The sequence below is a fragment of the Centropristis striata genome, chromosome 3, assembly GCF_030273125.1.
Source record: "Centropristis striata isolate RG_2023a ecotype Rhode Island chromosome 3, C.striata_1.0, whole genome shotgun sequence".
Taxonomy (NCBI): Eukaryota; Metazoa; Chordata; class Actinopteri; order Perciformes; family Serranidae; genus Centropristis; species Centropristis striata.
Window position 1 is genome coordinate 15,361,478 of NC_081519.1, and position 26,483 is coordinate 15,387,960.

The 26,483-nt window shown below is 39.6% G+C and overlaps 1 protein-coding gene across 1 annotated transcript; it reads right to left on the reverse strand.

The window, feature by feature from the left end:
* Positions 1 to 4,985: 4,985 nt before the first annotated feature.
* ell2 (elongation factor for RNA polymerase II 2) lies at positions 4,986 to 24,123 on the reverse strand. Its single transcript, XM_059329192.1, has 12 exons — positions 23,935 to 24,123; positions 19,804 to 19,851; positions 18,793 to 18,917; positions 18,516 to 18,679; positions 14,686 to 14,945; positions 14,128 to 14,252; positions 13,119 to 13,191; positions 12,312 to 13,032; positions 10,198 to 10,270; positions 9,581 to 9,752; positions 7,814 to 7,858; positions 4,986 to 7,671 (listed from the first exon to the last, which is right to left on the reverse strand). The coding sequence occupies exons 1-12, from the start codon at positions 24,106 to 24,108 to the stop codon at positions 7,555 to 7,557; spliced, it is 2,097 nt and encodes a 698-aa protein (XP_059185175.1). The 5' UTR covers positions 24,109 to 24,123; the 3' UTR covers positions 4,986 to 7,554.
* Positions 24,124 to 26,483: the final 2,360 nt, after the last annotated feature.

Below are 26,483 nucleotides of genomic sequence, written 5' to 3' on the forward strand. Positions count from 1 at the left end.
GATGCTGACACACCTGCATCTATTTTTTTCGTGCCACACTTTAAACAAACCATGACAATAGCCTCATTGGCAGCTGTGCTTTCCAATGCTGTGACAAGAGTGGATGAAGCATTAAAGGTTCAGTAGGTAACTTTTCAAAAAAAAAAAGTTGTCATATGTGCTTAAACTGATTGTGGCGTACTCTGATGCCACTGTGGGTTTTTTAGCAGTGATGACAGAGTGCGGAGATGATCTATGTATATTTATTGAAAATGACAACACATTTAATGACACGAAGCCGCTCACAGGCACCTTCCAGGATTTATGCTGCCGGCGTTCGTGTCCCAGTCTCCGTGTTGCCAACCGTCTCTCCCCAGGTCCAGCACGCTACTGTGAAGGAGAGAGTGATTAACTAACCAGACTCAGGTGTGCAATCATTCTCACCTGGCGCTGCTCTCCTGAGCCTTCTCCACACCTCTCTCCTGCAGCTGATGCACCATGCCCCCTCCACACTGATATATTAAAATGATTATATCCTGACAGTAGTACATGATAGAGATAATCTATGAAGAAATCAGAAATGCTCTAATGGCATTTGTAGAATTGTAAGAATCCACTGCGCCTGAACAAAAACAATCAATTGGTGCCAGGAGAAGCCTGTCAATAGGGCACCAGAGGATTGAGTTAGCATTTTAGCACCCTGGGGTCTAACCTCTCAAACTCAATGATTTTAAAGAGGTTGGTGGTCAGATGCCTGAAATTAGATCTGTAGTAACACAAGCTGAAGAGATGTTTGTGTGAAGTTCCTTAAAAATGCGGTTGCTAACAACTGGCTAAATGAGACTACTTTGTGAAGATTATTCTGCTGAACAAAACTTTGTCAGCATCAGAAACATGTTTGTCACAGAGCTTATTTTTCTGTAGTGATCCAAAATCCAATGCAAAAATCCCACAGGCGAATTCTGAATAGACCTCATGCTGATGCTATCTTCCGGGTTGACCTACAAAAATACGTCATTTCGTTTGCTCTCTAAGCTGCTTTTACACAGCTTGTTCAAGGCAGGAATTGTGTGTCTTTATTCTGCCTTGCTGTCTGTGTAACGGAGGCAGAATGAGAGGACAGATTTGTTCAGTTTTATTGGACATCAGGTTCACAATATTAACTGATAGTGCAGTAGTCATCTTAGTTGTCTGAGGCCCCGTTTACACAAGGACGCTTGCGGGTAAAAACGACAAAATATTTTATCGGAAGTGCCTTTCGTTTAGACGGTGACGGCATTTTTGGGGCTTAAAAATGTAAAAATCTGAAACCACCTTCCAAAGTGGAAAAGTTAAATACGCTCCGCTGTAGCGTGTCGTCTACACTGCCAAGACGCAAAACTCTGCTCACATCTGCTCACGTCACGTGTGTGTTTATGTCACATACATGCTCCAGTACAGGAAAATAAACAAACGTGGGATTATTTCCATGTGTCGGACCTTCAAGCTGCTCTGGCAGCTCTAATAAACTTACAGGAGTCTTTCCACCAAATGTACAGGATATGTACAGATAGTATTACTGAACAGAGAAGGATCTGTAATTACCTCTATCACATTTTGGATGCAGCAATTCGTCAGAGGCGAGCCAGACGGCTGTGAACGAGACCTGGGAGATCTAGTGATGGTGGAGAACTTTGTGGAAGGAGTAGCTGATGAAAATGTGTGGCGTGAAAACTTCTGCATGCCCAAAGATGCTCATATCGCTTTAAGTGATGCCGCCTGGCATGCATACAATTGAATTTCACACACTTTTGCGTCACCGTATGCAGCAGATTTCCTCCCGAAAATGCTCGTCTAAACGAGGAATAAAAAGTGAAGACGCGACGCCACTTTTGCGTCTTCTGTTCAGACCGTCCTTGTGTAAACGTAGCCTTCGTTGACAATGCACTTTAGTACAGCAAATTTAAGAGAAAATATGTTATTCAGATTTATTCTGATATGATCAAAATCAATTGACATGCAGTGAACCTGAGACTTTCAGGGGCCCTGTGGATCTGGGGCTCTAAGGCAGTCGACTGAATCCGGCCTTGATTTAGTAGTGACTGTGAAGTAAAATTCCTATAGTGTGTTGCACTTCAGGTTTATTTTGGAAGCAGCTCCTGTAAGTAACAGGTAAATTACCATGTGTGGGACTCTCTCATTTCTTTTTGATGTCTAGCTTTGTGGGTTGATCCTGTCCTGGTCGACCGGTTTAAAACGGTTTTAAACATGATATAGTATAGGTCCAATAGTATCACACATTTTATTACCCATGTTTAACAGCGACTGACTCAAACAGCTGGCTTCAGCACAGCAACATTAACAACTGTGCCATCTGCTGTAATTCCAACATCATTTTACTTACCTCTGACTGCTGCAGAGGGCAAATAAATGTTTTGCAGAATTAACCATTTTAACTGTGAGAGCAGCGTGATCACAACCAAAGTCTGAAACACTGTACAGCCGCTTATTCAAACCAGTCTCAACATTTTCTCTCTGGCACAAGGGTAAACTAGGACTGCAAGCAGTACTGAACGGGCCCTCGCAGTACACGCGTGTCGGGGCATGCTGCCGTCGGGGTGTGTGCGTTACAGGGGCCAGTCTATACCACCCCTATGAATTTCATTGCCTTAAGTGTTATAGTGTGGCCACGGTACCAAATATGAAATTAGACTGCCACCACAGTGCCACCTAGGGGCCGATCAATAAAACCTTAAAGGGTTATCCTCAGGAGGGCATTGACAATAATTGTACCAAGTTTTGTATAATAATGCACAAACTATCCCTTTAATCCTCATACAGTGTCTCAAGGAGGACTCTTAACTGATATGTATAAGTTAGAAGAGGCAGGTAGCAATGGTGGAAAGTAACTATGTACATTTACTCAAGTACTGGACTTAAAGTACAATTTTGAGGTACTTTTATATACATTTTATGTAACTTTATACTTCTACTCCACTACATTTTGAGACATATATTGTACTTTTTATTCCTCTACATTTAGCTGACAGCTTTAGTTACTTTTCAGGTCAAGATTTAAAATGAAAAACATGATACATTTAAAATGATTACCCATTTTTATAAATTAAACCACTTAAAAGTTTATTAGGTAGTTAAAATGAGCGGAGTGGAGTCATTTCACAGTGTGGTATTAGTACTTTTACTGAAGTAAAGGATCTTAACACTTCTTCCACCACTGTCTTTTTTACTTCTTTACTTTTTTTCCACTTTTTTTTTTTCATTTATTTTTTTTCTTTATTCTTATTATTAATTTTTTTTTTTAATTTTCTAATTTTTTTATTTTTTATAATTATTTTTTAATTATTATTTTTTCTGCGTTTCTGCGCATGAGCGGCCGTTTTCGATTCTGCACATAGAAGCGGAAAAGCCGCGCATGCGCAGAAGCGAAACAGCAGCGCATGCGCAGAAACACAGAAAGCCGCGCATGCGCAGAAGCGAGAAAAGGCCGCGCACATTAAGGCCGCGTATGTGCAAAAGCCGGAAAGGCCGCGCATGCGCAGAAACGCAGAAAAAATAAAAATTATAAAATAATCATAAAATAATAAAAAAAAAAATGTAAAAAAAAAAGGAAAAAAAAGGAAAGAAGTAAAAAAGACAGTGGTGGAAGAAGTGTTCAGATCCTTTACTTCAGTAAAAATACTAATACCACACTGTGAAATGACTCCACTCCGCTCATTTTAACTACCTAATAAACTTTTCAGTGGTTTAATTTTTAAAATGAATAATAATTTTAAATGTATCATGTTTTTCATTTTAAATCTTGACCTGAAAAGTAACTAAAGCTGTCAGCTAAATGTAGAGGAATAAAAAGTACAATATATGTCTCAAAATGTAGTGGAGTAGAAGTAAAAGTTACATAAAATGAACATAAAAGTACCTCAAAATTGTACTTTAAGTCCAGTACTTGAGTAAATGTACATAGTTACTTTCCACCATTGCTACCTGCCTCTTCTAACTTATACATATCAGTTAAGAGTCCTCCTTCAGACACTGTATGAGGATTAAAGGGATAGTTTGTGCATTATTATACAAAACTTGGTACAATTATTGTCAATGCCCTGCTGAGGATAACCCTTTAAGGTTTTATTGATCGGCCCCTAGGTGGCACTGTGGTGGCAGTCTAATTTCATATTTGGTACCGTGGCCACACTATAACACTTAAGGCAATGAAATGCATAGGGGTGGTATAGACTGGCCCCTGTAACGCACACACCCCAACGGCAGCATGCCCCGACACACGTGTACTGTGAGGGCCCGTTCAGTACTGCTTGCAGTCCTCGTTAATATTACTACTCTTATTCTGTATTATTATATGACTATTATTAGCAATATGAGACTGTCTTCATTTTTATATTTAGGAATAAAACCATCCCCAGTATATATGAGCAAAAGGTTAAAGTTAAAGGTGCACTGCAACAACGAATTATGTCCCAATTGTATGCATACTGCAAGCAATAGAACGCATATTGTAAAGGCAGCTGCACTACATACTTAAACATGAAAAGTATGTGATTTGGAACGCAGTGTCTGTCTCTGGAGGAAAGATAAGACAGCCAGGTTTACTTTGTTATGGAGTGCTCGTATTGTTCAAACAGGAGAGTCTGTTGCATCAGCTTTCACTTTTTACTTTCACTGCTGGGAGGATTATGAGGGACGGATCTATCTATAAAAGTTTACAATAACTTTATTTCTTTGTCTTTTGTCTCATGAAAGCATGAGCCCCGTATGCCTTTTAAAACTAATAAACCTCAGAAAGATTGCCAATTTGAATTAATATTTTACAGGATTTTATACAGCAATGAGTGTCCCACATCGTTCAACACAGGACATATATGAATGTTGTGAAGGCAAATATATAGCAAACATCACTTCCTGAAGTGCATGAATCACCTTAATAGACTGATGTATTTTTTAAACCATAATTTTAATGGCTGAAACAGAAATGATAAAGAACAACAAAAGACATATTCCAGGTAAAACTAAATTGATTTTTATTGAAATGTCTTGTACATTTTCAGCTGGGCAGGATCATGTTTCATGTATAATTCACTTGATTTTCAGTGGTTCCTCATAACTGACCACTGCCGGGGCATTTTTAAACTTTGTCACTTTCTCATTAAGACTCTCGGTTAAACCTCTTCCCGTCTCTCTCCAACTGCTGTGAGTCACATAATTCATGTTCATCAGACCCACTTTAAATAAATCTGTTTTTGATAAAGACAGAAATGTTTGGAAGGCAGAGAAGAGGACACAAATAAAGGCTGCATGTAAAAACCCTGGGCTCTATCATAGCGCTGTTTTTGGTGGCCTTTTCTTACTGAATTCTGGTAAATGACGTTGCAAGGGAAAACAGGAAAAACACACAGCCATAGTAAGTGTAAATCTCAAGTAGAGCTTGAAATGTATATTTTTTTAAATTATTTTTTATCTGCTGTTGTGACACGTCCAAGACACAAGTGCTGATTTTCTGTCCAAAATAACTTGAGAGACAAGTAAGTAAAGCCAGGTCTGTAATTATGTTGACTTGATTCTGACAGCCGAACAAACAGCCGGTCTGCTGCAGAGACCGACTGTTGGACAGAATGCCACAACCAAAATATATGCACAACACAACTGGCCAATAATTACTTAAGTCTCCTTTTCAGGGGGAAAAGGGGGCTTCATTTTTTCCCCCCACTACTGGACAGAGACTCTGCCATGTCCACAGTTGAATACATATAATCAGACCTGACTGCTGAGAAGAGTCAGCACCTTTCAATTGATCTTAGTGACTCAGTGCTCTTCAAACATCAGATATAATGCTGTGTTTTCATGGAATGAGACACATACTTCAGTATTAATGTCTCCGTAAATTAAGCTCCAATCAGAAATTTTACTCCATGGATGCAGTACCAGAAAAGTTTTAATTTTGGCAAACATTCTAACACAGGTTTGTAAACATTTTTTCCCTTGTTTAAATAAAGACTTTTCATAGAAGCCATTCATCCATCCATTGAACTAAATCTGTATCAATGTTGAAAAAAAAAAAAGGTACTCTGAAATCTTTCACTGCTCTGCAGAACTCAACTGAGAATCACAATACATTTTAAATCAGATCTGTCTTCTGGTGGATGATATGTCTTTTGCTTCTTTAAAAAAAAAAAAAAAAAAAAAAGAAAGAAAAGAAACACAGGCTGTTTGCCGCCGGATAAAGCTGAAGAAGTGGGCGCAGTCCTTTCCAGGGTCGAGAGATGAACCAGTCTGGAAAATAATCTTCTATATCTCTTTAATTAAGATCAGGTACTGTTACTCCAGCCAGGTTGATTCTGGGTGCTCTGGCTGATCAAACACTATAGCAGCTTTTTTTGTTGTTTTTATATGTTTCTCACATTTTTCTCCATATTTCTATCTTTTTCTGACACCTGTCACTCAACATAATGCACAGCCGTACAGACATACACACTCATACAATTTGTAACACTCTTTCCAGACTTGACATCCTTTCCTTCCTTCACTGCTCCGACATGCACACACACAAACACACACACATACACAACCTGTTTCCAGGCAGTTATAGTTCCTTTGTGTCAGCCCAACTCAACGTTTCCGAGTGTAAACACCTTAAGGCACCCATAATGCACCGTGAACACTAAACACTGTTGGTGCAGGGAATACTGCCCCCTACTGACAGGGGATCATTCACCTTTAGTTACCCCACCCTCAACACCTGACGTGGCTATCACAACTAAATTTACAATCCATGCACACATACTGTTGTTGCTTCTCAATCGGCTCAATCGATTTCTCCGGCCCGTCTCATTTCCTTCCCCTTCAGCCTCAAACTCAGCAATGTGTTGAAGCAACGCTATCCAGTACAGTTTTTATGAAAAGAGAGGAAATGAGGCAGGAGAGACATCTTTGCCAATTGAGATGACATAATGGATCTTGCGTGCAAAATGGCTTCACAAAGTCAAAACACATAAGGCCCGCGGTAATTTTTTTTGCATTGTTTTTCAACAAAAGTTAAACAATATATCATCTGCAGACTCATCTTTGCACTATGAGTCCCAAAATAAATAGATCTCCCTCTTTGTTTTTGTTTTTTTTATACTTAAATACAAGTTAATATTTTCTCTGATGCTCAAAAATACTTTTTTTGTTCTTTTTTTGCCTTCAAAAAAGGTTAGAAGAGTTGAAGTTTTTCCCCTGAACCCTTTCACACATGCAGGCAGCCCCTTCCACTGGTCCAGTGGTATGAAATTCCACAGGAGCTCATTGAGAAGAAAAATAAAGAAAGCAAAAACGTGGGGGGTAAAGTCAAAGTGAGATTTTCAAGATCGCAGGCAACAATGAAGCCAGTGGAATCAAAGATCAGAAAATAAGCAAGGAATGAAAAAGGATGGTGGGAAAAGGGAAGGAAGAGAAGGATGGTAAGGGGGGCTGTTGTGGAGGCAGTAACTGAAGGGGTGTTAATAAATAACAGCCAGTTGGACACTCCCTCCTGGTTCGACACTCCTTTTTCAATACTGATTAGTGAAGATGTTGTGTGCTGTGCTCTCAGCACCAGGCCTGGGCCCTGCGCTGGTCAAAATCAGCTATTAGCCTCTTGATGTGGGCCAACTTGTTGTGCAGGTACTCGCAGCGCTGTTTCTCCACGTGGTAGTTGGGGCTGTGCTGTAAAACAAACACACACAGATAATATCAGACTCAGCCTATCACCCAGCAGCACCTCCGAATAAAGAAGATGAAAACGACCCAAGGTTTGTGGTTGATAGGAACACATCCTTATCAGTCAGACGTCTCTGTAATTACTCACTTGTTTCATCTTTTTGTACTCTTTCAACACTTCTTCTTGCACCTTCTGTAAAAATAAAAATCATCACTTTTAATACAAATCCACACCATCTATATATATTACAAATGACATAGCTTGCACTCATCATCTTAAAACAGATGGGGGTCTAAATGTGAATGCTACATGTTGCTAATCGAGACATCTAAACTTTAAAGTGACATCAATGTGATAATTTAAAGCGACCCACTGAACAGAAGGTCTAAACATTAGTCCATTTTTTTCTTTTCAAGCGCCGTTCATTTACTACCACTTTTGGGCATTTTGTTTTCTGACAGGGGTATGGTTTCTCTTTTACCAATCCCTGGGCTTAGATTTTCTCTTTGGGTATCTTATTAGAGTTTGGTAATTTTTGTATTCTGCTGGATTATTCTAAATGTTTGTTTGTTTATTCATTGCATGGCTAAAAACAGAGGCTCTGAATGTCTGGTGACATTAAAACAATTTGTGCTGCCTGGTGGATGCATACGTTAGTCCATCAAAGAACAGACGAGGAATGTTAAATAAACAAAAACGCACAACTTACTGCTTCATGTGAATTTTTGGCTACTTGGCTATTTTTGAACGATACAGTTGTGACATAGAGCTTCATCATCGGCTCTATAAGAGTGACGGACAAGACATTAGGAACAACACTATGGAAACTCAGTGATACCATCTCTGTAATTCTGGTCCATTCACAGCAACAACCTAGCCTGGCTAACGGCAGACTAATCACAAATGAGATTAGCCGTTTCTCCATAGAGGAGGTGTGGTTTACGATCCTCCAGAGCCGTTTATTGGGCGCTACGAATGTCTATCAAAAGCGTCTGTAGGTAGCTCTTAGCCAATCGTATCAGTTATACCAGATGACGTATGTAGAGCGACAGAAATTAATGTTTGTTGTGTGTGTGTCTGTGAGAGTGTTGCTTGCTGCTTTGCTTCTCCAGTTCTCGCTTTCTGCAAGATTGTTTATTTTTACGCCTTATTCCCCCTCATGTCATTCAGCCACACACATCCACTGATTTTATGGGCAATAAACAAGCTGCTGCGGGTCTCTCGGCGGCTCCGCTGTCCCCCAGCTCGTAGCGAGATCACCGGCGTTACAGTAGCAGGGCTAGTATCGGGGCTAGAAGCGGGGCTAGAAGCGGGGCTAGAAGCGGGCCTAGTAGCGAGGCTAGTAGCGAGGCTAGTAGCGGCGCTAGTTGGTAGATTAGTAGATTAGACTTTTCCCAAATCCTGTCGGAAGCAAGGCTAAAACATCCTTTTTCGTGGTGAAACAGGAGTGTAAAGTCAAACGTTCTTTTTTTAAAATCAACTTTCGCTCTAAACTATTTAAAACACCATCTACAGCTAAATCGAGTTTCGCGTCTGCTGCAGCCATGTTGGATCCGTAAGAAAACTACAAAACTACAAGCTTCCGTCTGCAGAGTAGTATGCGTCATCGTCTTGCCATCCCTCCCCGCTCTGTGATTGGATCCCTAAAACAGGGCTAAGAAACCTCCCTGGTTGCCAGACTGCCTGGAGGTTTGAAATGAAATTCCAGCACGCAAGGCAGTATTGGTTATACCCAGGCTAGCAACAACCTGCAACTAAATGAATGAATGATTTAAACAAACCAGCTGTGATGAGAGTTCATGAATGATGGAATATGCTAACAAATCCATCACAAATGCTACAATATGAAGCTTTAGAAACAGATGTTAAAATGGCAAATCTAACATAAGCACAGTGTATTGATGCTATCCTGACCTGATATTCTTTGGTGCCAGGTTCCAGCTTCCGGCACTTGTTGTCCAGCTGGGTAAAGCAGCGGGTGATGTTCTCCACACGGGCGTGTAGCAGCCTGTACTCATCATACTCTGCATTGAAGTCGTCCTTGTAGCTTTGTCGCTGGTCCATGGACACCAACGGTATGTACTTCCTGTAAACACAGGAAAGGAAAATGAACTGAATTATTCTTTTCGAAGAGTTTGCACACATAAAAGTATTAACTCTGTTTAAAATATACAAATATAAAAACTTTCCCGAGTTTCCTTGTTTTGAATATACCTTACTTAAGGTTGTTAACTTTAAGGAAATGTGAGAATCCTGTTTAACATCTGTTGTGCAATGGATACCACGCTCCCTGCACTAATGATGAAAGTGCAAAACAGTTCTGGTACAGAGAATAAAGAAAAATGCCAGACTTCACAACTGAAACACATCTGTGTTTATTGCTGCATTTCCTGTGTCCTAATTCTCAAGCTCGTGTCTGTTCTCAGCGTCCTGTTTAGTCAAATGTTCAAAATCATGAAATGAGAGACCTGAAAGTTACACTCCCACTGTGTCCCACTGTGGAAAAATCGAGTTATATCAATGTTACTCACACTACATAGTCAGGCATCTCAATTGTGGAGGAGAATTCAGTGGATTGGACTGGCTTCTCTTTATCTGAGGAGTCTGAAGAGAAAGAGGAAAGTATGAGAATGTAAATAAACAATGATAATCCATTACACAAAGAATCAAAAGTCTGTAAGAATGGATGACTGTTTTAAGCAGAAAGGTCAAAATACAAAATGTGTATTCTGAATTTGTATTCTGTAATTGTTTAACCTAGCATTAGTATATTCTTGAGAAAGAGAAGCCTTTCACACTACAACTGCAGCATGTACAATCGTAGGTAAACGAGAACTGAACAACACAGTGTAAAGAAGAGCTCAGATAAATGCCTCAACATGACAGTGATCACAACACCCAGTGCATCAGTGTAATCAAAGATCAAACTGTATGTGGTTGGGTGGACAGTAACAGACCTAAACAGAGATAAACATTTGAAACATGACATGGGGAGCAACAATCCAAAGTCTGAAAGATAAAATGGTTGGAAACTAGGACAGGGGAGGCATGACAGTCACAAGACCGGTCAGTGCAATCTGAATTAGTGAGTACACACTGACCCTAACACACACAATTGGTGTTCTTAAAATTGGAGTTCAGCTGTATTAGCTCTGTTAGCTTATCCCCCGATGTTTATGTTTTTAAACATGTGGATGACCACACTAACAATCTGTGTTATAATATTGTGTGTAATATGCGACAGGAATTTCGTGTTGATATAAGGAAAACATTTCAGCATGACTGAAACTGAATCAAGAAAATCAACATCACCCTTTTTAAAGGGACAAGATTCCTTTTGATCCTTGACTTAGTTTGATCTTTCCTCAAAATAGCTGCATGCCCACAGTTTCTACTTAAAGCCAACAGGCTCCTCTCATTTTAGCTCTCAGAAAACAGGAGTTGCTGGTGCACTGCTGCTGCTTAGATCAGTTCATTTGTTTGTGCGACTTTGGTGAAGCAGAACCAATCATTCAAAACACCAATGTCACACAGTTTGTTGTCAAATTGTCAACACAAACAAATAAACCAATCGAGGGCCCGTCCACAGCAGTACATTGATAAGCTTCTGTATCGGTACTCCTGTCTGCTTCTCCAAACTATCCATCATCTACTGTAGTAATACACTTGCTATGGATAAGTACATAATACAACCCAACTTCAAAAAAAAAAAAAAAAAAAAAATATATACCAATTAGCTGTTTATACTGATTTATTGACAATAGAGGGCAGAAGAACTACCAAACTTAGAAAGACGAGAAGGAGAAATATAATCACCCTATACACTTTTTTCTCAACCTTATACAACACCTGTGCAGCACAGGTGGATTATTTTTAATAATGCCAATGATGGCTCTTTTCTGTTGAATTGTCCCAGTAAGTCATGTCAGTGTGACAGTGAGCCGGCATGCACAATACCAGGACCCTGAAACAGCCGTCATTGCTCATTTTCATTATTCACACCTGTGCTTTTCCTACTGTTGCATGTCTAAACGGTTGAAAAATGTATTGTCAATATTCATTTAGCATTTATTTTGGTTTGCTCAATAACAACTCCTGTGAAAATATCTAAAATTAGCAGCTAGATGCTAGTAACAGCAAGTTGTCAATTTTGTCTGTCTGCCAATTGATGGGCATGTGCTCTACACAGTGTGTTTATCTCAGCTCGTTGCCATTATAGAAACGTGTGGACTCTAAATCCAATTTACTCCCCAATGTGCTGGTAATTCTCTGTGAGCTTCATACAGTGAACTTCCCTTTTCCATCACATGTACAGCCCCTACCCCCAAAAGAGTTAGGACGCTGTGTAAAACGAGTATAAAAAGAGAATGGATCAATTTCAGAATTAAGCTTGTATATAACAAAATAAATCAGTAAAATGAATGACAAAAAGTGTTGCCTGGGAGCATGGAAATAAAATATATAAATATAAAAAAAAGTGATGTTCAAGGTGGAAAAGGGGAGGTGTGTGTATGGCAGAAAAGGGACTACATGCAATGAAAAACCTGATCAATGATCATCGAAGTATTGAAACATATCAGTTGCTGATTAAGTGCTGTTAATAATAATAATAATAATAATAATAATTATAAACACAGAAACACACCTTGATCTTTGTGAGGACTCTTGTTGATAACGCCTCTGTCCACTTCCTCAGCACTGCGCTTCTTTTTGGCTCTACGAGTCTCTTCAGGCAGCTCTGCTACACTGGGAGGGCTTCTGCTACCTTTTTCCGTCCGTTTCCCTTTCTCCCTCTCACGGTCCTTGTCTTTGTGCTTCTTGGATTTCTTTTTAAACTTCTTGTTGTTACTGCTGGACAAGGGAGGGCTGGTGATGACAGTGGAGGTAACTGTGAGTGAGGTGCAAGAAGGAGGAGGGGGAGGGGGAGGAAGAGGTGGAGGAGGAGGAGGAGGGCTAGGGGAGGCGGCCGGTCTGGGGACTGGGACGGGATGCCGATAGCGGTCCTGTAGGGTTCTATCAGAGGGGAAGGGGCTGGGTGAAGGGTCTCTGCAGGAGGAACTCTGGTCCATAGGCAGGTCCTGGGTGCCGCAGCCCTCCGGGGTGCTGGGTGAGTTGGAGTTGGAGGCCGGGCTGGGCTGCTGGTGAGAGGGGGCGGGAGGGTGGGACGAGATAGGGAGATGGGTGGGAGGGCCAGAGGTTACGTTGGAAGGTAGGGACGAGCGCTTAGAGCTGGGGCTGCCCTCGTCCTCGCGGCGGTCAGAGGAGGAGGAGGAGGAAGATGCGGCTGGCCCTCGATTGCTGAGGTGGGAGATGCGGGCTTTCTTGGGTGCCAAAGGATCAATGAAGTCAAAGTCTGGCTGGCGCTTCTAGAAGACAAGACCCAGGGTTTAGCTGAAAATCTGCACACTTTACTGAGCTGTGTGTGTGTGTGTGTGTGTGTTTGCACAGATACCTGGGGGGATGTGGGGACACTGTCTTTGGGAGAACTGCTTGATGGGAGGGTCTCAGTAGGAAGACCTAATTTGCTGTTAAATAAAGTAAAGAGTGGTGTCACCTGCTGAAGTAATCACATTTCTATTCAAACAACTGAAGTGTTCTTTCAGACTTGCAGCTCATTTAGTACACAGGAAGACTGCAAGCTACCATATCTACCTATAAGCCATTTTGCCATAACCTTGTAATTAAATTAACTAAATTAGATGAACTATGAATTGCATTATATTGTATAATTATGTTTAAAATAGTAGGGTACTAATTCAAGTTGTTTATTATGCCAGGTGCTTATATTTACTTTGACTCTGGTATGATCATGAATATTTAATGCTTGCTAATTTCCAGAGTAAGGGATCAACAGAGGACTTGTTCAGCTATTAGGTAGCTTAGCCCATCTGGTGACAAGGACACAAACTAATATCACAATAGGCTTGCTTCAATAAACATATTAAGAGTTTTGGTTTACATGAGTGACTGTGTAAATTAAGTACCAGATTGTTGAGAATCAGTTTTCAAGGTGATTATTAAAATTCTAGCATTTTCCTAACTCAGACTTTCATAGCTTTGCATGAACATGGGTTATTGATAGACTTAAGACAATCCTTTTAACATCTGAGTAGTACTGAAAGATGGCCGTTAAAAGTAGCTAGTTTTGTTCTTCATAGGGCACAACAGCTGTGGTCACAGCTGTGGTAAATTCATGTCAGTTACATTACGCTCCAATGACTGAAACTTTTCATTGAAAAGAAAAAAAAGTACCTTTCATTACAAATAAACACAGTTGGCTCTTTAGTCCTCCACACAGTTCTGTTGAATTAACTCTCACCTTCAGTCTTTAGGGGGTAGGCTAACACTTTAAACTAGTACTTACACTTAAGTTAAACACTGTAAAATGCAAATGCTTTATTAGTTAAACGAAGTATGTATTTAAGCTCAGAGTATAATAAGCATAAAGGGCCATTCTTTACCGAGCCAGGATCCGCTCAACCTGGGTCTTCTCATCTTCAGAGTAGCCAGGCCAGTCTCGCTGGACATCACGATAAATAAAGTCCTTCAATGAGTATGTGTTGTCTTTGGGGTTTAGGTTGGCCACCTGTTTTGTACATACAGAAACAAACGCACACAGGTTAAAACTGACAGTATGAGTATACAACATGTACAGAAACCTCACATTTCCTGTGCTGGCCAAACAGCTGTACATGCAAATAATGTCTAACATCTAATTAAGTAGCTTGTTTCTTATGAATGAAGCCTGTAAACTGTGATTTCCTCAGACAGGTTTGTGTACCCCAATCTGATTAAGAAGGGTAACGGGATCTTTGGAATGAAATTATACACCTGAAGAACACAGGTCTTAGTGTGAAATACCTGCTATAATAACAACAAAAGTTATTACTGCGGTATGTTTCTATACAACAGAGGACATGTAAATACTAGTAAATGGGTCACTTTTATTTCAAGTTGGTCTCTCAATACTATTAAGGCATATTCGAACAAATATTCTAAAGTCAATAACATTACAGTACCTGTTGCAGGGTGGTCCCCAATGAGTTTCGGTCCTTCTGGTTGATGCCGTCCCGCTGCAGACGGGCGAGCACTTCCAACTTCTTGTAGGACCTGAGCGCCAGTAGGTGGATGATACGGTCCCTGAATGGCCGCTGGGACACGGGGTTATTGGAAAGGCACTTACGAATAGTGTTGGCTGGGTTGATGGGTGTGGAGCGCTTGCGCTCTGGGACCACCTCTGGGTTTGATATCGCTGGCTTACGGATATGGACTTTCTTTCCTAGAGACAGAAGGTAAAGACAACGTTACCACCCTCTTCTTCTCCGTAGGGAAGTTCATCATCACACATTTTATATGAAGCCAGTGTCTTGTATCTAAATGTATCGCCACCCATCCAAACAGGAGCTCAAGGAAATGTGGAGTTTGATTCCACTCATCAACTCTGTGGCACCAACCTCAAAGCAAATAAAACACTGCAGACTTGAAAAAAAGCCAGTGAGGGGACTGTTTCACTAAAGGCTGAGGAAATGAAACATACCATCAGTAGTTGATAGACTGGGGAAGTTGAAATGGCCATGTCAAACCCAATATCAATCTAAAAATTACACAAGGTCAGATTATCAGTCGTTCATCGTGTAATTTCAGGGAGACAGACTGCTTTTGTGGTGGCAAAACATTACTTTGTTTTTTATTGTTTTCATTTCAAGCAAGGAGGTCAGAATTGTGCAACTTATATTAGAATATTATTAGAAAATAATCACATTCTGTTTTATTATGTTTAAGAGCATGTCCCAACTTTTTGAAATTTGGGCTTGTACTCTTTACTGGGGATTTCCACCGGCTGCAGATCCACTGCACCGAGGACATGCGATAAACCTGAACGTTCGGGAGGCCGCGAGATCCCGTGATAAACTGTGTGTATAAAGGAAACAACAACAACAAACAGCTTACTTTGCTTCTCCAAAATGAAAGAACTGTTGATCTGGCCATCTATCCTTATTAAAATAATGTGTTATGTCATAAAAGATTGTATGCTGTTCCACTTCAACAATCAGTCTCTCGTCGTCCATGTCGCCGACCCTCTGATACCCTATGATTGATTGATTACTGATCTGGTGCCCCCGGTCAAGACGTAATGTTGATGTGAAGTAGTTTTAGGCCGCATTAACTGCGTATTGTATCTTATTTTGAAAGGGGGCGGAAGTGTATTATGTTGATTCTGCTTGACAATTTTTTATTTACAAAAGTGGGGCCCAGCAGAAAACCACTGAGTTAAGGGAACTTATTTACAAAGAGTCTAGGTGATTAAAACCAAAGATAACTCTGTACTGAGCTGTGTGCTTAGTCAGGATGGCTCTGCACATCTCCCTATACCGCTTTGTGGTCATTATGAAATTCTAAAGCTCTTTAAGAGATTACGGTTAAAGAGAAGAAGAGAATGAAAAAAGCTGAGACCAGGAGCAATGTGTGGAGGTGTAAGCTTACACTCTTTGTGTTGTCTAATGACAGACTGCTATAGGTAGAAAGCTTATATAACAAAGTTTCCTCCTTTTATCTTGTTCTGTATAAGGGCTCTATGTGCATCACAATTATTTCCAGAGTAACATAGAACATATGCCACTAATTTCAAAATAACAGAGGTTGTGTAACTCCTTAAAAATACAGACAAAAAAAGATGACAAAAAACACAAGTTACACACTGTTACCTGAAATGAACAGCCTGTGAAAACAAGAAGCTGAAGGCCCCTTTGCATTAGTAAATAGGGTGCTCACTCCAAACCAGCTGCTACAAGCTCCTGTCCCACCCCTTTTCTCTGTTGCTCCTCTCGTTTCCCAGTTTCTATCTGGGCCAGTTTACGCAAATGTATCCTCAGGGCACAGAAAAGCAGGCCTGAGGAGGTTTTAACTCATTTTCCAATTTTTTGGACTGTGCTCGACTTTTCATTCTGGTTTAAACACGGAAACTTTTGACAAAGGCTTTGATTTAACAAATTAGTTTTGACTCTAAAAGATACCCCATCTTGCTTAAAAAATACTACTTGAATGTCTCATTATGTTTTATGTTGTGATGACCCTACAGAAAGTCTCAATTAAAAAAAAATTGATATCACAGTGCAAGTGTTGAAGGTATGGTTAGATTACTGCCAAACAAACTACTGGTGTTTTAATAAAGAAGTCAAGCAATAACTGGCATTTCAGGGCAGGCCACCCAAGTCATAAGTAAGAAAACACTGGTGACATTGAGGCTACCACTGCTATAATGTTTAATAGACATTTGAATGGAGATAAATTAAACATAAATAAATAAAATTTAAGATGGGGCTGGTGTTTTCAAACCCGTCAGAAGAAAAAGTGGTACATAATTGGTTTAATGCATTTTGTTTATCGGTGAAAGCACTTTTTTTACCCATGAGTCTGGAAAAGTATCGTAAAAGAATAGATAAAGAGCCTCCATTTCCTCCTACTCTACAAAAGTGAAGCCAAAATATCCCAGATATAGCCGCTGCCATCTTGTGCTGCCGATGTCATTTGGAGCCAGAGTCTGTGCTGTAGTGATCCGTGGTATCAAGTTCCTGCCTAGAACACCCGCCCAACTCAATCAGAGCACATTTCGAGCTGTCAATCATGAAGTTACGCCCCTGTTTAATAGTATCAAATAACTATTTAAAACCATACGTAACAGAAAAATCTACATCAGTTTTATAAGAGCTACCTTAAATGACAGAAACCATCTTTGGAAAAAAATTGTTTGTTTGTGTCTTTGAGTTTTTCGTTTGCAGCAAGCCAGGGGGCTGTCCAGATGTTTTGGTCCCACTTTTGCAGAATCAGGCTGCCCATCTTTATATAGATCATTTTATATTTCAATCCATTTTAATAAACAGTAACAGATTAATTATTATATTGCATCCCCTAATAGTGATTGATGGTTGCTCTGTGGTTTGTTGGACGTATGATAGCTGAATCATTTCCACATGATAAGAGACAGAGTTATGCTCTTCCTTTGTGGTTTCCTTTACTGGCATTGTTTTAAGTTTTGGTCTGAAACGGAAAAAGCATGGCAACACTGTCATTCATTGTATAAACCTCCAGCAGTGTGTGGGCTCATCTTTCCTGTCCGGCAGTTTGTGTTAAGTTTGTCTTTGCCTTCAGTCTGTGTTTGTTTTGCAATTTGGAGCTTGTAAAACATGTTTTTGCCAAGACTAATAAATAGATGCTGAAAATAAGGCAGGAATGGCAAAAAACACATTAGGCATGAGACATTACATCAATACGTTGTTTTGTTGCAGATCTCTTGCTCTATGTGTAGTGAGTGGGATAAGACACATGAAAAGGCTGGAGAGAGTGACAAGCCAAATTAGATTAGAAAAGATTACTTTTTTTCTGTTCAGCTTGTGAAACTCTCTTCCAGGCACTGGGTGGCACAGTGGGCAGGAGACTGGTCTACATGCATTTATGTTCATTGGGTGCGAGGGAAACATGAAAAATAAATCCTAATGCTTGTGTCTTAACACAAGCAGCACTTAGCGACTATACGGTTACATTTTCAGTATAATTTTGGCAGGCTATGTGTCAATAAAACAGAAATAGCTTCACCAGCAACCTTTGGCCCTTATCAGTCAGACTGCTAATCTGGAAAAGACAGCAACGACAAAATGGCTTAGTCAGTTGCAATAATCGCTTTGAATGGAGTCAGGCCATCAGCTTTCACCTATTCAGCCCCTCAAAAGGGGCCAAATTTGAAAAAAGAGGAGAGGTGTTGATAGGATGTAAAGCTGTGCTGGTTTCCGGAGATCCAACCCGACATCTGACTGCGGCACGTGCAAAAATGAGACTTTAGTGAGGGCCTTACCTCTGTACTGGCCCCCAGGCTTGATAACTTTGGTCCCACGTTCACGTGTATCCTCCGCTGCCTGGGTCATGCGTTCCCGGGTCACCTGGTAGGAGTCATTAGTGGCACACACCGTGACCTTGTCCTGTACCGTCGCCAACAATGCCAGGTGTGAGGCCCCTGAGCTGGAGACAAAGAGGGAGTATGAGAGAGAAATGTGAGGCAGAGAGGGATTACCTTCTCGCAACGTGTGGTAAGACAGCAACAGTTGATTTAGCTGACCAGTGATTACCATTACCTTGACACATACTGATGGATGCACTCAAAGCTTCCCTGAGGGTTGTCCTTGCCCACATTAGACAGGTAAAAATCAAAATTGTGGAAAGTGTCTGAGGAGGAATCTGTCTTGGGAATTTTAATGCGCTGTAAAAAGTCACAAAACAAGGGAGAACAGCAAGTTATAAAGCCTATTCACTTCTGAGTATCTGAGAGAATGATGGAGGTTAGATGGACAATCAAATGCACATTGTTAATTCATCATTATAAAACTGTCCAAATCACCGTCAAATCTTGCCAGGATTTACAGCTTACAGTTGAGTACATGTGAATGGGCATATTGTACAGAGGCAGGAACTACATCTAAACTATGGGGCTTGATGTCTGAACATGGGAGCTAGCATTCGACAGGAAGGTCTCTCAAGGTCTCAGCAGCTAAGGGGAGGCTGTGTACGAGTCATGTGCATCAAGGACTACAAGCAGTTGTGGCATAGAGGACACAGCTTATATTACAAAACCTAAATTAATTACCACATCAAAATAGCCTTTATGACTGCTAATATTTATAATCATGTGAAACACTGTTGACATAGATAAGTGTAAAATGAGCAATAGTTGAGTATGTAGGTATGAGTATAGTAAGGCAATAAATTGCTTTTTTAACCTAATCTTAGAAAAGCCATCAAAATATAAAGAACAAATGACCATATGCATAACATCTGAGTTTAAAAAAAGTTAACTATTTGTAGGTAATCAGTAGGATCTGCATTGTATTTAGCACAGTGCCTGTAACATCTGACATTGAAACACCACTTTTTCTGCAATCTGTCTGCTATGAAGCTTGTAAGCTATGAAATTTTCTTTTAAACAGAGCAGTGTTTTTGAGAATCGATACAGTGCAACAAAACACAATATTGTGATAGACAAGTGTATCGATATTTTCCCACACCCCTAGTGGAGTAGCAAATTAACTTGACAGAGTCAAAAAGAGTCATTGAGATCTCCACTGTAAAAACATGGGGGGTGAACTTACCCCTTGGAGTCCCTTGAATTGTATTGATGGCCGCAAAGAAGGTACATTCTGAAAGTGAAGAGAAACAACAGTTACCAACACTATTATGTAAAGGATTACTGGGAGAGTATTTCTTAACTGTTTGGTAAGTAACAAAGAATATCTACATGAAGAAAATACTGGTCTAGAACCTGCTGAAAATGCAAAACTATTTTGACTGACACTTCAGAAGTTTAAATATTTGGTTATAGAAACAGTAAAGCCTTGGGGTCCTGTCACACCAAGCATACTTCAAACATAGCACTGACAATAGACTTAAAAGTTGTGTAAAGACGACAACCAAGTGAGGGCTGACATGCATGGGCCTGTGTTAGAGTTGTATTTATAAAGCAAAGGAGAAAACCTGAAGAGCCAGCATTGCAGAAAGACAATACCTATAATTTTCATGTGAATTTGTACAGTGTTGTGCTACATGAATATGAATCTAGAATATATCTGATGCAGGGCTGCAACCAACAGTGATGTTCATCACCGATAAATCTGCAGATCATTTTCTAAATTAATTGATTATTTGTAAGTCAATAAAATATCAGAAAAAAAGACTTAAAACCCAAGGTGATATCAAATTCCTTGTTTAGTCTGATAACAAGGCCGCAACAAACTTTACTATTTAAAAAAATATTATTATTTAGCAATAAGAAATTCTTTTTTTGATTAATTGATAAATAATTTGGTCTATAAAATGTCAGGAAACAGTGGGAAAATGTCCATTCCAGTTCTTAATAGTTCAAGAAGATGCCTTGTTTGGTCAGTCCAAAACCCCAAGATATTCAGTATAATGCAATATATGATATAAACATCCATATGTGATATAAAAATCTCCATATTTGAGATTCTGAAAACAGCAATTTTTGCATTAAATAAATCAATTTAACAATTAATAACTTATCAATATAATTATTATAATATAATTAGCGATTACTTTTGTGTCAAACCATTAACCGGTTAGTTGACTAATTGTTGCAGCTCTATCTGATAATTAGATAAAACTAGATTTATTAAGTTTGCAGTCCCACAAAACAAATAAAGCAAGTAAAAGCCTCCATTCAGAGGCCTGAGTAAGGGAAAGTTTGACATTTCTGCTTAAAAAAATTAAATTGATTTATCAATAGCAAAATAGTTGCACTTTTTTTCTGTTGATCATCTGGCACTATTGGTCTGACTGCAGAAACAATGGGGAACTGTCAGCCACAAATACTTGATGACAGTCCTCTGGCAGCAACCATTTGGTTGCCTCTACAGAGAAACCATGTGCATAAACATTACCTGTAACTTATTTTTAAGTGGTTTAGTGTTTGGTGTCAAGTAAAATTGTTCGCTTTTATCTGAACACAAGCAGTGGATCTTGGACGAAACTTACATACAGCAAATATTTTGCAGCAGATATTTCTGAAATGTCTTTGCTTTGTGTAGGTGGCTACTTGAAAGGAGTTGACAGCCACAACTATGCAGTGGCTGCTCTGGTGCAGGATAGGTCAGGATGGGAAAGCACACAGGACCTGCTTCTTCAAACAACTAAGCCCAATGAACCAGTTGGCTTGATCTTAAACTTCTGAAATGTTGCAACTGGTTTGAGTGGAATGTGCATTTTATTAACAACAGCTTCTTTGCATTCTTGGACATTAAAATATGCTTGCTCACTCAAACAATCTTGGATGAAATGTGTACTTTTTTTCAGACTGAAAGCACCCAGTCATGGTTGTGAAAGCCAAGCTACTCCAAGCCACTGACTGACTCCCTCCCCCACTATCCATACACTCACTCACTCCAACCAGTCCTCACACACACAGTTCTGATCACATTTCACATCACCACAGAAAGACAAAGATAGCCAGCTTCCATAGTTCGATGACTGGTTGAGCTACAACACACACTACTGAGAGGGAGAGAGAAACAAAAAGCAGGCAGTTTTGGCTGCTCAGTCAGCAAGAGATGGCAGGCTGCCGTTCAATGCAGCGTACAGACCAACATTACCACATCCAATAAGGTTGTAGCATGGGCTGTCACAAAAGAATTCCTTCAACTTAGTGATGACTCGGTTTGCCAGTAGTCAGAAACTAACTAAATAATTATTTTAATTTGTGATCCACATTTTTGATCATTTTACGGGGCTGGCAGTGATCAAATGTTTCACATACAGGAGTGTGAATACTGCGTGGCACATATACACACACCATGTGCCATAAAAAGCAGTCACAGAGACCTCTGAACACTTGAGCCCCATGCTAAGCTACAGTGCATCAGCCCAGAGCAGAGACCTAGGCCCAGTCAGTTTGTTATGTAATGGAGTTGTTGTTGGCAGACTTAAGGTCAGGTAACTTGGCTTCAGGCCTCCGCAACTCAAGACTGCAGAGGTCCAGAATAGTTCACCTGTGTAGCACCTCAACAAGATTACACCATTTGTGCAGTTCTCAAGATTACCAAGTTATATTTAATCTACACAGGTATGCAGTGACCTATTAGCACACTGAGTTTTACAAGCTTCACAATGACTGGTGGTTTCAAGCTCAGGAGTGAAATGCAGTACTTTTGATGATGAGGCAGTTTCTTGGGAGCTAGAAGGCCCATGAATAACTTATATTTTGAACAAAATTACACTGATAGCAAGAGCAATACTCCTATTAACTTACAAAGAGGGGTTTTGTTACTATCAGATAACACAACTGCAGGCTAACTCCTCAAATGCAGCTTGGAGTAAATGAGATTATGCAAAACAATTTCAACAATTTGGCAAACAAACCCAAATTAAATATTTGCCCCATGTAAACCTTTGGAGGTACTAGCTCATAACGTCGTATGTGTTATACATCCTGTAGCTACAGTGTGGCACCTCAACATTTTATAATTAAGTTAAAGTCCAGGAGATTTTGGTTCAAATTTGTCAACTTCCTATGCATTCGTTTCTGTCTCTGTTAACATCTTTCAGTACGTCATTACATAACATGCATGGCTCCTTTTTCTCCACACAAACTTGGCTATCAGTCAGATTTTTCATTTTATTTAAAATAAATTAAGTATAAAGCTGCCAGGGACCCACAATACAAACAAAAGACAAATGTGTCTATGGAAATGTACCTTTTTTTTTTTTTTTTTTTTACCATTTATACACAAAAACAGCAGAAAAAATAATGATAAAACTACAAAACAGTCTATTTTCATGTAAATTAAAAATAGTAATAGTTTTCATTGTAGAAAGAAAATTCACATTTTAAAAATGGTCTAGAAACATAAAAGGCACACTGTGAAAGCTCCTATGATTGCACTTTCAACTGGCTTTCTCAGCTTGTCTACGTATCATATATAAATAAAGTTATTTATGCAAATAAAACATGTATTTTCAATAAATAGATTGACATCCAGAGGGTTAAATAGCTGTGAAGGGATGAGCCTGGCTCTGAGCTTCGTATAGTTAACATTACCCGTCAGGTTGTAAAGTGACGTTTTCCAACTAGCTAAAACGTGTAACCATATGGTAATCCGACGAGTCACCGTCATGCTTGCAACGCCACTAACTTGTTATCAAGTTACATTAGCCTTAACTTACCCGTATAGTTCCACCCTGCCACTAACGCAAATAACGTTACAACCACGTCGAATGAAAGTTCACGTTAGTTAACTAAGTTATACCTTAAAGTCTCAGTTTATTGAAGTGTCAGGTGACAAGTGTATTAGTCGATATGAAATTACCAGTTTCCTAATTTGGTCAAAGTAACGCTAGTTTGCTAAGAACAAAATGGACTTGGTTGGTTGGCCAGCACAGCACAGCGTTCATAGTGAAGCAGCTAGAGCTAACGATGGCTAATCAGAGTGTCTCACTTTACCAACAGGTTTTATAAATTAATTAACACTTGTCAGTTCGTAAAACCTGGCCAGAGCAGAAGTCCAAGCCCTCATTTACCTTATTCAGTTGGTTAATTTAATGACACAAGTCTAACAAAATCAAAAAAACAAGCAAAAAGTTGCTCTGTCAACAGCTTAGCTAACTTTGTAGCTTTAGCTGTGCGTGGCAGTCGGGCTTCCCAGCTGAGACAAGCTGTGTCAGCCCGACAGTCCCGGCTCATTTTCACTGAAATAAAGGCGCTTTTCACTTACCTTATAATTTTGGTAGCTCTCTATCGCTCTCACCGCTGTCTCGGTCAATTTGACATGTAATACGGTGACTCTATCTGCGCTCTGTTGGCCACAATTTAATCCGTACCTCCCATCCTCGGAGAGCGCCGCCATCTTTACCAGCCCTCCACCATCGTCCCTTTGAGGCTGGAGCATTTAGCAGCCAGGCTCCCTGAGCTCTCTCTCTCTGCCCGGGGAGGGACTACAGCTGCTGCCTGCAGGGCTCACAGCACTGGATTGGTCTTGACTTGCTACCTTGTCAGTTTTTCACTTTTCAGCTTCAGACTGTAAACTTACAGTATAACCTGTATCATTGTGCTTTAGACTGTGTTGGAAAGTATTTAAGAGCATATCCTCAAGTACTTAAGTACAATTTAGAGGTAGTTATACTTATTATTTCCTGTTGGACTAACTGCTTTATACTTTTACACGTGAGAGAGTATTTTTCTACATAAAAAGTAAAGTTAAATAAAGTAAAATTATCTCTCTTATTGCACCACTTGCTTAAGAAGATATCGTCCCCCTGTTAAAATAATCGCCTAACTCATTTTTTCAAGTTTTGCAGAAAACAAAAAACTTCACCAAAAGTGTAACATATGATATTTATTGATCATTTCACTCAAAAAAAGATGTAACAAAGGATGGCTATTGTCATAGTAATAACATTGTGTGTAAAGTATGTAACTTAAGAGAAATAAATGACTTTGTGACTTAGATATGGTAACACTTTATTTTGAAGGTGTCTACATAAGAGTCACACAAGCCTGTCATAAATATGAAATGACAAGTATCATGAGCATTAATGTTACTTCAAAGTGACACAAAAAGACACATCCCATGTCATGTTTATGACAAGCTCATGTCACTCTTATGTAGACACCTTCAAAATAAAGTGTTACCAATATTAGTGTCAACAATAAAACACAATAAATAAACTAGACTGATAACTAAACAATCTCCATCTAGCTCTTCTTTGCTGGCTTCTTATCTGATGCCTATGAATGTGGCAAATTGTCAAAGAAGTGATGATCTTAAAGGGGTAAAATCACATGATCTGATCAACTGAGGATGTAGGCGATTTTACCAGAGGTGGCCGGTGTCATGAGGAGATGATTTAGGCAAAAAAAACAATTTTGCCCAAAAGTGACTTAGCCGATTATTTTAACAGTGTGGCTATATTGTGGATAAAAGGAGTACCCTGATTGAATTAGCTTGAAATGGGCTTTGCTATGCAGGTTTTCATATTTGGTCTTTTAAGGCCTTATTTAGAGGAAACATTCTAGTAACTAGTTTCCCTTTCTGTGGGAAACTACACACACACGTACACACACACACACACACACATGCACACACGTAGTTTCCTCTTGGTAAAACTGCCTCTGCCTGCTGTGTTTTTGCTGACATGCTAGAACTAATTCTAGCCCTGTGAAACTGTTAAAGGTAGCTTTTGTAGACTATACTTCAGGGTGAGCTCAGTTTAATACAATTTAAAAACATTTAAGCAGGCATTGTGATAAATATCTGTGTGATCTAAATATATTTACCATAAGACTTGAACCACTTTTGCTTATACATTCATAACCTTTTGCATATTATTCTTCTAATTTTTCAAAAATAATTGACAATAAACACACTGAAAGTAGAGCTAAATAGTAACACCAAGTAGTATGCTCTTGACTACTTTCAGAACTTTAATCATCTATACCAACTTAATTATGGCAGTACATTAGGTACATTTATTCCTGCCAAATACTTTGTGAACAACTTTGGTCAGGCCTACAATCATCTTTGATATGATTGCCTTTAATTATATGGGATAAAATGTGACGTCAGCACAATGGGCACAAGTGTGCCTGTGAGCTGCACCTCCACTATCTCTCGGTGTCAGTCCCCTTGACCCGGTGATTAGGGCAGCATGTTTTTGTGTGGAGTAGCCTAGGGCAGGGTGGGGAAAGGCCAGTGTGAATCCGACAGATTACCATAGCTCTTCACCCCACCCATCCCCCTGAAGAGTCTCACAAACAAACACACACACACACACACACACACACACACACACATACACACAAGAGACTTCTTTCACATTAATTCATCAACAAAATTGATTCTTCCTCCTTTTCAAAATAAACTGCTCCCCAACGATATGCTGTCAATTTAAAGATAAATACATTACATTAAATTACATTACATGTCATTTAGCAGACGCTTTTGTCCAAAGCGACTTACAATAAGTGCATTCAACCTGATGGTACTAGACATAGACCATAGGAATCAAGTAAGTACATAAAAATAAAAATACATGTACAAAATTTAAAATCACAAATAAAATTAAACAAAGGCAAATTAAACGTGACTGGCTTGACAACTTTGCTTCTTGGTTTGAATATATGCAGATTTTAAGTCTGTTTAATTCCAGAGGGGCTCTGGTTTGTCTGACAGGTTACATGCTGTGCAAACAATTAGATACAGCCTTTGGGTTGGATAGAACTCATTGATTTTAGAGCCTCTGTGTTTACAGAGGCCCTGAAGGT

Excerpts from the sequence above, each read along its gene's own strand:
- ell2 (XM_059329192.1), bottom strand. The coding sequence starts at position 24,108 with ATGCTCCAGCCTCAAAGGGACGATGGTGGAGGGCTGGTAAAGATGGCG. Across the intron at positions 19,852-23,934 it reads AGAGCTACCAAAATTATAAG|AATGTACCTTCTTTGCGGCC; the intron begins GTAAGTGAAAAG and ends CTTCACTTTCAG. Across the intron at positions 14,253-14,685 it reads TGGGGACCACCCTGCAACAG|GTGGCCAACCTAAACCCCAA; the intron begins GTACTGTAATGT and ends TGTACAAAACAG.